The sequence below is a fragment of the Epinephelus lanceolatus genome, chromosome 17 (genome assembly GCF_041903045.1).
Source record: "Epinephelus lanceolatus isolate andai-2023 chromosome 17, ASM4190304v1, whole genome shotgun sequence".
Taxonomy (NCBI): domain Eukaryota; kingdom Metazoa; phylum Chordata; class Actinopteri; order Perciformes; family Serranidae; genus Epinephelus; species Epinephelus lanceolatus.
In genome coordinates this window covers 41,555,736-41,568,843 of record NC_135750.1, presented here as the reverse complement: position 1 = coordinate 41,568,843, position 13,108 = coordinate 41,555,736, and the positions used below count along the sequence as shown (strand labels likewise).

Sequence of the window (13,108 nt, the reverse complement as noted above, 5' to 3'; positions counted from 1 at the left end):
CGATCGGAAAAACGGTTAACATTTTACAGGCGATATTCGCTAAGCCCCGCCCTTTCCAAGGACACTTTGCTTGACGGCAGCCGTGTTTTTCGTCCGATCTTGCTCATTTATAATAGAAATGAGTGTCTCGGTCCCCCGATGCCTCATACCAAGTTTGGTGTTGATAGCACAAATATTTCAAAAGCTTATTGATTTTACTGTTTTTAACATTATTAAAATTAGCAAAAATTCTGTAAGGGTGGCATTCAGGGTGCAAGAGGCTTTTTTGTAGAGGACTATCAGGAGGATGTGTGTGTAAAATTTCAAGTCAATAGCACTTGTGGTGCGGCGGGCAGAGCCTTTCAAGCTTTACACTCTATGTTATAGTGCCCCCATAAGGCCGATTGGGACCAAATTTTTTGAGCAGTATTTGGATGTCATTTATAGTCCATGTACCACGTTTCATGTCCCTAGGTCCTTCCAGCTGGTCATAAATTAATAAAACGCAAATTATGACGGTTAATGACGAATAGGCCACGCCCACTTTCACCTATCAACATGGCACTCAAGATATGAGTTAATAGCCACCCCTAGAGCATGCATACCAAATTTGGTGAAATTCCATCCAATGGTCTTTGAGATACAGATGTGTGGCATTTATAGCGCCCCCTATAGGCTGAGCTCAAAATGCTTTGGTAGACAGCTTCCAAGTCTCATTGTGGACCTACCCACCAAGTTTGGTGATGATAGGTCAAAGGGTGTGGGAGTTATGGCCAATCAATTCTAAGCTCCGCCCACAGCAAAGATTCATTGGTCCGTGGCGGCCATGTTTTTTGACCAATCTGGCTCATTTATAATAGAAATGTGTCTTATCATCCCCCAGAGCCGTGTACCAAATTTGGTGTTGATGGAGTCAAAATTGTAAAAGTTTATGTCACTTTACTGTTTTTCAAATTATGCAAATTAGCAAAAAATCTAGTAGACGGAGCTTAATAGTCCCAGAGGCTTTTTTGTAGAGCACATTGAGCTGGACCTGTGTGTCAAATTTCAAGTCAATCAGACTTATGGTGTGAGGGGCGTGGCCTCCCAAAAAAGTCATTTTTAAGCCTTAATTACAGCGCCACCATGTGGCGGAATGGGCTCATATTTTAATAAAAGTTGACGCACATCATTTCCAATCATTGGGCCAAGTTTCAGGTTTCTGGCTTATTCCAGCTCACAGGAATTTGAGCTCAAGCGGCAGACAACAAAAAATAATAATAATAATAATAATAATACTAATAATAATAATAATAAACCGGTACAATCTTAGAAGGGTTCTACCCCTTCGGGGTTAGAACCCTAATAATGAAAGGCCTTAATCATGTAAACACATTCTGTGACTGAGCAGGACACAGTACATATTATAAATACAGAATGCAGGTTGTTGTTCATGTGCAGGTGATTGTTAGACAGAGAGAAAACACTGCTGCTCTGCTACTGAGAACTGTATCTGTATCTTTATCATCATATATAATATTATGTGATAACTTTATCTGTATCTTTATCATTATATATGTATATATAACATTATGTGTGTGCAGCAACAAACTCCATTAAAAGTTCCTATAGCTGTTAATAAAGCCTCCTGACAGCTGATTCAGTATTAATTAATAAATATCAATAAATAAATAAATCTTTGCTCATTTACCTAGTAGGGGTAAGTATGAAAATCAGCTTTTGGATGTTGGGTTAACTTTAACCATAGATTATATTAAAACTGTGTATTTGTTGCTGTTTCTAGGTTGTGGTGAAGAAGGAGAATGTGAACTGCATTGCTGTGGAGTGGAAGAAAGGTGTGAAGACTCAGTATGCCCAGGCTGCCAATAATGCCAGGGTGGTGGCTGCCCAGGTGGCATTCATGATCAAATTCCTCATGGTAAACATGGCACCCCGTTAACTGTCACTACGAGCACAGGATATACAGTACATCCTCATACACAGAGTGTATGTTTCATTGTATGTGAAACTTTTCATATTACTTTAAATAGCTCAGTATCAGTTTAATAACAGAGGCCAAAGAATAAACTCAAAATGACACAACAGAAAGAGTGGAAAGGGCTCAGGCAAAACTGAGGGGACATTCTCACATACAGACTGTGGTTGAAGGACATACTGTATGATAGTTTGGTAGCCATCATTATCATCCTCATCATCATAATTATCTTTGCATTTAACAAACATGTTCCATGACACAGGACACCTACAAGCAAAAGGCTAATAAGTTCCATATAATCGGACACAGCCTTGGAGCTCACATAGCAGGAGACGCTGGTAGCAGGACCACTGGCCTTGCACGCATCACAGGTAAACTTGCCACAGTAGTCATACTTTATAATGGTGTGTTAGCTGAAGTCACTCACTGTTTAGAGACAATGGTCTGCTATTCTACATTCTTTTGGACTCTGGTCTATTTGACAATGATATATGTTTTTTCTCAAAATATAGTGTGTTTTTGTGATCACGTGTGAAAATATTTTGGTAATTGAGTTTTAAAAAAATAATATTTTTCATTATTATTACATTTTGTGAAGGTGTATTAAAACTAATGCATAATATTATTAAACTGTATTTATTGACATTGATTACCAGTGTTAGGATCACTGGACTCCACAGATGATTTGTTCAGTTGTGTAAACTGACATTTCCTGTTTAGCCCACTCACAACTGACAGCTGAGACCTTTTTGTTCTTCAGACAAAAGACAGCATGAAGGAACTCAGATTCCCACAATCCCCTATTTTTCACACCTATGTGTGAAAACCTTCCTTAACAAAAACACAGCTCCCATTGGGTTTGCTCTCTTTGTCCTGGGGAGAGTTGTTGGTGCTGAAGGATCTGCCTGCCCCTCATCTGCTTTTTCTCACATTTCTGCATGCTCACAGCAGAAAAGAATCCCTGTCTGCCGAATGGCTCTCTGAATGTTGCCTGCTTCAAGTAAACACAGAACCCTTCTAAATGGTAGAAGGTACTAGGCCAGTAAGCACCTGCAGCAGACACAAGGGGCCCTATTTAGATGGTCTAAAACGCAAAGTGCCAGGCGTGCAGTGCATGGGCGTGTCCCAGTCACTTGCTAGTTAGACAGCGCGTTTTCAGACTGTGCGCCATGGCGGAGAGTCTAAAAGGGTTGGACTTACTCTGTGAATTAATCATGGGTGTGTTTTGGGCGTATCATTCAATAAGCCAATCAGAGTGTCACCTCTCATTCCCTTTAAAAGAGGCGCAATTGGAGCGCACAGCGGAGAGCTAGTTAGATGGTGGACCTACCAACTGGAAAGAGTGAGCATTTTACAGCTGAGGAGACGATAAATGTATCTCTATATCGACTGTCCCGTCACATCTGATGTCAGATCAAAGGGGATTGGCACCGTTTGGCACGTTTGGCACGTTTGGCACGCGTAATGGAAACCCAACCTGATTTGATTAACACAGGTGCAAACTAATAAGTTCACATCCCTCTCAGCCAGTCACAAACAGCCACAGCATCAGATAGGGAGTATATATTCAGCATCTGCCATCTCAGAAAAGCCAAAAGAAAAGAAACAGAGTGAGACTGCGAGAGAGAAAGAGAGAGCGCGCGCGCACGAGAGAAACGCTGTCAACAAATTGTAAATTATTCAATTTATTTTATTTTAACCCGGGAGGTTAGAGAGCCCAGCTCCCTCTCCAGCATCCTGAACGCCCCCACCTGAAGGTCCAGGAAGGGCTGGTCCCGTGGCTGCACCTGGGCCCGTCTGGTCTGGCTGCGCGCTGGCTGCGGAGCTGGGGTCATCCTCCTCCTCCTCCTCCTCCTCTTCCTCCTCCTCCTGACAAGATGATCTTCAGTTTTACGTTCTAAAAGCGTTTTTTTTTTAAAATATACATTTGTACTTGTAGGGCTATAAGTTTACGTTTTTAGTTCACAGAAGATGGTTATTGTTGTGTTTATGTCAAAATAAAGTTTATCAAACGTTTTCACATCTTTGATTTTGTGATTTACATGCCAAAATGATCACAATTCAATTGGGAAAGACATGTTCATTTTACAGGCTATGCATCATCAGCCCGTGGAGGTCTGCTCGCAGTTCCGTATATTCTGACACTGCGAGCTTGGACCTCCCGGATTACGATGATCATTATTACTGCGATTAGATCATTCTGATTAATGACTGACCATTAAGACATGTTTCTGATAAATATTTTAATGTGCACAATAATAACCTTCCACATTGTAATCATATTTTTATTTGTTATCTTTTGCATATGTGTGGCTGCTCCGTGTGTGTCTGAGCAGAGTGCACGCGCGTTGTGCACCCGCCTAGAGACATGTATTACTAACTTTTTTAACAGCGAAATACTGCGCTGTTGACTTTAGACCAGGTTTTTGTTGGTCACTGGCACATTTGCTTTTTATGTCATCTAACTAGCAATGCGCCATGACTGCGCCTGACCACTCCTCATTTTTAGACCAACACACCCAGAGAATCGCAAGTTCATTTGCTAGTTAGACGAAGAGGGCGCAGGGCGTGAAAATGACAACTGCGCCTGCATCTAAATAGCAATGACACTTGTGACATGGATTATGTGCCCTCCGCCGTCCGCTTTAGACCATATAATAGGGCCCTAAGTCTGCAAGCTAACTTCACAAGCACCAAAGAGCAACAAAGCTGAGTTAGGACCGAACTGCTAACTGTAATGAGAAAGAGTGAACAGTCTCCTCTTACCTGCACCATTGGATTACAGCACAGGGAAGACTAGACTGGAACCAAATTTCTAATAAGCCAGGCTCATCCACAACAGACAACCACAGGCTGCCAAAAGTAACACACTACAGCATCTCTTTGCCCCTCCATTCATGGAATGGTAACAACTGGACCTAATTAACCTTAGTACAGTAACAGTACAGGCAAAGCATTTAACCTTTATTAATGTATGTTATATTGATTTCAGTGACTTTAATTGATGTGATCTCTTTGGAATCAGGTTATTGGGTAGATGGCTATAAGTTAGCTAATGTTTCACACAGAGCCGGGTTCTTGCATTCAACTGAACATCTCCTTTACTAACCTGGTGCCATTATAAAACATAGATAACACACATTCACTGTAATTTGGCTTTCATATATTTTCTTTTAAAGGCCAGGTGGCCTTTGTCTCACACATACTCTCTCGCACACACACACTCACACACTTTTGTGTCTCAGTAAATAATGAATAAATAAATAATAAAATATAATAAATTAACCCCACTACTTAAATATTTACTGTTGCAATGGCAACAAGTACTGGATGATGTAAGTGTATATTAGCTTATTCTGTCACGTCATCTAAGCACTCTTACATGTTAGTGTTAGTAGTGTAGTTAATCTGACAGTGCTAGGTACTGTAGACTACTGAAAAATGCTGTCATTTATGCAACTAATCTTTAGGTCTTAGGCCTTAGATGACATGACAGAATAGGTGTATTTATTTAGCATAAATATCTTCTAATGTTGTATAGATCCTTTGTTTGCATAATGTTGCATTTTAATGGCCATTCGATTGTCTTTATACATCCACATAAAATTCTCTTGGCTTTTATTTTGATGTATTTACTTTTACTTCCGTGTCACTTGTCTGCCTTTCTTCATTCTTTAATTCAAAAGATAGCCACTGTTGCCACTGTGGGCCACAGTATAAAACCAAAGAAAGAAATTTATTCACTCTGCAAATACCTTGTCTATTGTTTCATTTATTTAGATACATACTCTCAGTATGACTTTGGCAGATCAGTGTTGACACATAAGAGAGTTTTTTTCTGTATATGAAAAAATGATTGTGTTAAGTAATCCCAAGAGAGTGACATGTTTAAAAAACAATTAATAATTTCATACTACACAACCAACAAATGTAATTACTTCAAATGTTTATAATACCTCCAGGGACACAGAATGAATGAGCTGAAAGCAACATGTACATGTAAATTGCATCAGTTTATTATATTAGCTTGTGTTTAGAAGGCTTTGGCTCATTTTGCATAGTTTTTTCTTTAAGGTATGTACAGGTAAAGTAAGTATGTTTTCTTTAGTGTATAATCATGTGAAAATAAGTATTTTTTATGTTTTCTGTACCTTAGAATGAGACGTTTATACCTACATGGGTATACAGGGAGCAGGTCCTTGTTTATGGAGATCACCATGTTGGACTGCCAATGGTCTAGAGTAGCCCAGAATGAACAAACCAAACACTCACTCTAGATAGGGCCATTCATATTTTCATGCTTGCCACTGTAGTTAGAATCAATAAATTCAATCAATCAATTTTATTTATAAAGCCCAATATCACATATCACAATTTGCCTCACAGGGCTTTACAGCATACGACATCCCTCTGTCCTTAGGACCCTCACAGTGGATAAGGAAAAACTCCCCCAAAAAAACCCTTTGATGGGGGGAAAAAAAACGGTAGAAACCTCAGGAAGAGCAACTGAGGAGGGATCCCTCGTCCAGGACGGACAGACGTGCAATAGATGTCGTACAGAACAGATCAACATAATAAATTAACAGTAATCCATGTGACACAATGAGACAGAGAGAGAGAGAGACAGAGACAGAGAGAGATGCAGGACAGACGGTAGAAGCCTGTCTGTGACAAGCAGCATCAGAAAAACACAGATTTTTAAAAGTGTAACTGCTCTATTCAGTGTTTTCACCATTTTAATCACCAGACCATTTGTTTTGGAGAGGAGGAGATCTCTGTGGATAATTCAGCTCCTAATAAAGCTCCTGACCAATGAACACTGAAGGAATTCTAATTGGGAGAAGTTTCAGCTAGTAACAATGTGCAATCCTCACCGCTTAATGCCTCTAAATCCCCCTACTGTAAGTCTGACACACTAGACCTTTAAGGGGCAAAAAGGCATTCCTGTCTCATACCACAATCTCATTTTGGTAACCAGGGCAATCTACAGCATCTTAATTTTGTCCAAAGGGTGTACTTTGTTGTAGTCCATTTTGTGATATAGGTTGCTTAGACAGCTGATTTTCAACAATCCTATCTGTCCCTGTGCATGTTGTTAAATTCTCATGTTGTTTGATAATAGGATCAGAAAGAATACAGGCCCGACCATTAATCTGTCTTTGATACAATACCTTTCTTTCTCTGCTCAGGACTAGACCCAATTGAACCTTACTTCCAGGACACTGATACCTCTGTACACCTGGACACCAGCGACGCCGCCTTTGTGGACGTCATTCACACAGATGCTCTTCCTTTCAACTCCAAACTTGGTACATATCTCTGTTGATCACAATGAATGAGGTCAAAGTGGGCAGAATTTGCTCAATGTCTTCACCTCTTCTGCTTCTACTTTCTAAAAGTCTAGTCTGGTGTGGTTGCGGTAGTTTTAGAATATGACAATGCTTATAGAAAAAATTAAAAACAACAAAAACAATATTTAGGGCTTTTCAAAACAAAAAATATTCATAAATTTCAATTTACCATCTGAATGCTATTTTTTAAACTTGTATAATGGAGCTGAAAATAAGAGAACCAAGGCTTTATCATCTTTAGCAATTTTTAGTGAAATCTAAAAAAAAAACTCTTTATCATCCTCTCAGGTCTGGGGATGTCACAACCTGTGGGCCATAGTGACTTCTATCCGAATGGAGGAGAACTGATGCCCGGCTGCTCCGCCAACAAAGGCCGCCCCTCTGACCTGGATGCTTTCTGGGAGGGTGCGATAAATTGACACACTGACAAATTTGATCAGACCAAATGGAAACACACTGATCATTATAATGATTTTAGTATAGTCACATTTTTTTCTGCCACCCGTTCCATTGTTGTGTCTAGTTGTTATCAGTGGTGAGACGAGAGGCCCAACGATACAATATTTTCACTATACATAAGTCACAATACAAAATTATTGTGATTTTAAACATTTTGCGATATGTTGAGTATTGGGATAATGTATACTGCGATAAATGCAATTAATAATAATGCATAATGCAATTGATTTTATTATACTAGAGGACTAGAGGGCTTTACAGTAGTAATAACTCATATGATAAAACAATCGATACTTAGTGAACATGTATTGATACAATATTGCCATGCAAAACATTGTGATGCTATGCCTTATCGAATTTTCCCTCACACCTAGTTAGTGCTGGTTCAATAAAACTTGCATAGGCTATTGCCAGAATTCCGACAGTTATTAGTGGTTTAAGCCTGAAGGGCTGAAATCCTTTTGGTTTCTCCTGATTTATTTATTATTATTATATAATTGTTTTCATTATTATCATTATTATTATGAAATGTTTTCACAAATTCCTGTGAGATGGTACGAAGTTGTGTGCAAATGCTGCTCAAGATATATAATGCCAATAGGGGGCTCTATAATTAAGGTCAAGGAAAATTTGGTTTTGAAAGGCTGTTACCCTCGCACCGTATGTCATATTGACTTGAAACCCAACACAAATGGTCAGGTGAAGGGGTTCTACGAAAGCCTGAAGAACCCTCAAGGTCCGCCCACTAGATTGTCCGCCATATTGAATTTTTTGAAAAACACCTTTTTGACATCTCCTCCTAAGGCATAAGACAATTTGTAACAAACGTTCTGTGGATCATCATGGGATTTAAATTGTCAAAGATTTTTTGATACGTCATTGCGTTTTGATGACACTGACCAATGAACTTTAGAGGGGGCATGGCTCAGCACACAAATGGATTTTACTTTTTAACTGTTGAGCCAATTGTCACAAAACTTGTAGAAAATGTCAACATAAGTAATTGAATCACACCCTGAAAGTTTGATTTAAATCAACCTATAGGGGGCGCTACCCATGCAAAAAGTTGATACTCATAATCAGCCAGAGATATTTGTACAAAACTTTAATTTAAGGTCATGTCTCAGTCAATGCACAACATTTGAAAATGACTGCTTAAAGGGGGCATGGCTTATTACATTAAATCTAAATTTCAAGACTTTTCACATTCCATACTTCAAAAAATCATAATAACAGAGCTGAATGTTTTTTTCAGCACATCCACTGAATTGTGACAAAACTTTGCCACATTGCAACATATACTCAATACAGAAGTCCGTCACTCTATATTTTTAAGAATATGTTAAATTAATTAATATCTCTCAGAGACTTTCTTTGGATACTAGATGTCACATGTTTCAAATCGTGTTTAGATCAGTTTATTGGTTAGCTCACAGTGATATTCATTATCTTGTTGTAATTTGTACTGTATGCACATTTTCTATGTCATCTAATTTTTAACCAAATGTCACCAAAATATTTGACAATATACTTGAAATCAGCAGAATGATGTGCCATATTTTTCAGAATTTTATCACCAACGCTATAACTGTTCTTGATAACTTATTGTACTTTAAAGATATTGACCAATGAACTTTAAAAGGGGCGTGGCTCAGCAAATGACTGCACAACGTTTGGGCCAATCATCACAAACCTTGCAAGCAATAGGCTCGTTCGAGATGAACTGCGCCTCGCCTGAAAAGTAGACGAGAGCAGGCGGCCGCAGCAGGGGGCGGTGACGAAAAGCTGCGGTGAAGTCGGACAGTTTCCCTACAGTTTCCAGCAGCCTTCAGTCCGTACAGGAAGTCACAGACACACTAACATCCTGTCTGGAATGATGTCAATTCATTAAAAAAGTGACAAAACATGTCCGCAAAATGTGTTTGCAGTTGACTAATAGGAAGCAACAGAGTTTCCAAAGAAGAGCGTAGCCCGGTAGAGAATGGTCAGGAATGAAAGAGCATCTGTCTGTTTGTCCTAAAACCTGTTGTTTATCTTTAACACAGGTGTTATAAACTGTCAAAGGTCTTGATCTTACCCAGCTTTCAAGTTTTAAATGTCCATACAGGCTTGAACCCTGGAATTGCCGCTTGCAGCTATATTTTTACTATTTATCATGTCCATGTGGTCTAGATCTAAACTAAAAGACTGTTCTAACTGTAACTGCTTTTTGAAGAATCCACTGAGATAAATATTTTTTAGTTGAAATGAATACTTAAATGAAAGTATCGATTAGCTGACTTCCAAGCATGGATTGTCTAAAGTCAAAACTCTCCAAAGACCCCTCTGCTTGTACTTACCACAATGAAGGTCAATATTGAATAAGGGCCAGGTCACCAAATGCAGCCTCATATGCCATATACTGAATGAACTATTCCTCATACAAACAATAGTTAAACAAAGAATTGGTTCCTCAATTCAACACATTCTTACTCCCAACTCATCACATATCGTCATTTGGTCAGCGGACTTTTAAGTCTACATATTATGCACTAGTTATCCTGGGTGCATCTGTTGTTGCAGCATGTTGTCACTCCGACCTTTCCTTACCACATCGAGATATTATGTGCAAGGTACCCTGGGTGCGTGGTTGATGATGTTCTGGGACGCCGTGTCAACTTCAGCAGGTTACATGCATTGTCTGTTTTCAAAATACACTTCCGTTTTCATGTACAGTTTGCAGGAAATGTACAGTTTGAAGTCTCTTTCAAAATATATGTACTACACTGGTATTACACTGCGAATTGAAGTTTATTTCCTTCAACAGCAAACACATTTAGACACACACATGCACGTGCTTAGGTTTAAGCAACAAAAGCACATGATTGGGTTTAGGAAAAAAAGAACAGGGCTTGGCTTTACGGTCTTACAGGAAGTAAACATCAGCTTCCCGGGTCAAAGTCAGTGTTTGTTGGACCCATGCACCACCCCTCCCCCCCACCCTCCTTGCACTTCTGCCGCCTTGACATTTGTTGTTGTCATGGCAACTGGCCACATATCAGGGACAGCTTTTTTCGCGGTATCTGAAGTCACTGACCAAGCGCCAGGTTTCAACGACTTTGAGTGAGACTGGATTGGTTGTTGACATACTGGGCTGCAGTGTCAATTTACGCCTAATACATGCATTGTTTGTTCGTTTTTTTTAAATCAAAATACACTTCCGTTTTCACAGGAAATGTACAGTTAGTGTCACAGTCTGCTTCTCTCCCTCACCTGCTCCTGGTAAATTTCCACTCACCTCCCCTCTGACTGCCAGCCACACCCATCTCATCAAGGCAACTCTGCTCACCTGCTCAACTCAGACTGTCACCTCATCAGCCCAACTCCACTCACCTGCTTTCAATCACTGACTGGCTCAGTGTAAAGACTCCTGCTCTCCACACACTCACTGCCAGATTGTTCTTTGACTTCATGCGAGACCATTCCAGCATTCACTTTTGGGTTGATTCCCCGGTTCTGACCCTGCTTGTTCCTGACCTGCTTCCATCATCTCTGCCCTGGTAATTACCTCAGCTTTCTGTCTGTGACTCTGATTCCTGCCTGCCCCCTTCCTGGTTCCCGTCTGCTCGGCTCTGTGGCTGCATGGTGCAACACCAGTCCTGCATCCCTTGTTCAGTTCCCAGCAATAAAAGGCATTACCAACTGTCTGCCTGCCTCTGAGTGCTGCATTTGGGTACAATCTCACCCCGTGACAGTACAGTCTGGCCAGAAATGTACCCAGCACACTCTCCCTCATCATGGAGCCACCACAGAGGGATCCAATCATTCATGGACCCAGCCACAGACCTACATGAGGTCTTTGACAGAGAGGCAGCCTTATCATCAGCAGGAGGCCTGGGCTTAAGAATTTGCTACCCAGTTGGATTAAGGATTTTGTGAACACCCCTGATTCTCAGCCTGCACATGGGTCAGTTAGGCTGGGGGTTGTTAGCACCGTTCTTTGGAACCCGATTGGCCCTGGGAGGTCCACGGAGCCTCAACCAGACTACCAGACGTGGGAAGATCCCGAGCCCGTCCTGCCAGCAACCAGGCCAAGCCTTAGTCCCAGTTACCCAGCATCCTGCAAGTCCCTCAATCTGTTGTCCTGGCTGATGTCATTACTGTTCCGGCATCGGGGGTCTCGGCAGGCGCTACTCCTGTTCCGGTGTCGGGGGTCCCGGCAGCAACACTCCTGTTCTGGCGCTGGGGATCCTGGCAGACGTCACTCCTGTTCAGGCGTCACGGGTCCCGGATGACGTCACTCATGCTCTGGCATTGGTGGTCCCAGCTGACGTCACTCCTGATCTAGCGTCGGGGGTCCTGGCAGACGTCACTCCTGCACCCAGAGTCCAGTTGGCAGCCCACCAGACAACCACCCCTTCTGAGCTACAGCACTTTCAAGACCCTGTCTGTGCCGGGCTGCAGTGCTCTCAAGTTCCTGTCTGTGCTGGGTTGCAGTGCTCTCAAGTCCCTGTTCCTGTGTAACTACAGCACTCTTAAGTCCCTGTTCATGCAGAGCTGCAGCACTCTCAAGTCCCTGTTCCTGTGTCAGTGCAATGCTCTCAAGTTCCTGGTCATGCCAAGCTACAGCACTCTCGAGTCCCTGTGCATGCTGAGCTGCAGCACTCAAGTTCCTGTCCATGCTGAGCTACAGCACTCCCAAGTTCCAGTTCCTGTGACACTACAGTACTCCCAAGTTCCGGTTCCTGTGACACTAAGGTTCTCCCATGTTCCTGTTTGTGCTGTGCTGGGACAGCCCCAAGTTTCAGAGCTGCTTCTACCCCCCACCAATCCTGCTGGGCCACAGCGCCTTCAAGTCCCAGTTCCTGCTGGGCTGCAGCAGCCTCAAGTCCCCGTTCCTGTTGTGCCGCAGCAGCCCGTTCTCAGCAATAAAAGTCATTACCAACTGTCTGCCTGCCTCTGACTGCTGCATTTGGGTACAATCTCACCCTGTGACAGATAGCTCATTAGATGCATACAATCTTTTTCAAACTAAACAAACAACATTGGTTAAAGGGAAATTTCGGTTTATTTCAACCTGTCTCCTATCGTCCTAAATTTGTTTCAAGTGACTAGTGAAATAAAAATAATAGTTAGCATGTTAGCCGTTAGCCTAGATACAGCCGGGGCGCATAGTAGCGTCAGACCTCAAATAAATTGTTTACCATTTAGCTCTGCTTTCCAAAGCGTGGCCAAAATATCACGAGAACAAGCAGCGATCTCATACCGTGCCTGAAATCTCGCGAGAACATGCAGCAACAGCTGGAAGGCAGAACCGGACAGTAGCCTGAAAAGTTCATTCATTTATTTTACGAAAGATTTATAG

General features: G+C 41.5%; 1 protein-coding gene across 1 annotated transcript in view; it reads left to right on the top strand.

Moving 5' to 3' along the window:
- The window catches only part of LOC117248582 (inactive pancreatic lipase-related protein 1-like), a 71,146-nt gene that overhangs the window by 26,156 nt on the left and 31,882 nt on the right, over window positions 1-13,108 (top strand). Inside the window, exons 4-7 of the mRNA XM_033613784.2 lie at window positions 1,763-1,897; window positions 2,217-2,325; window positions 7,144-7,263; window positions 7,594-7,710. Coding sequence (XP_033469675.2) covers window positions 1,763-1,897; window positions 2,217-2,325; window positions 7,144-7,263; window positions 7,594-7,710 — 481 coding nt within the window. The remainder of the gene's footprint in view (window positions 1-1,762; window positions 1,898-2,216; window positions 2,326-7,143; window positions 7,264-7,593; window positions 7,711-13,108) is intronic.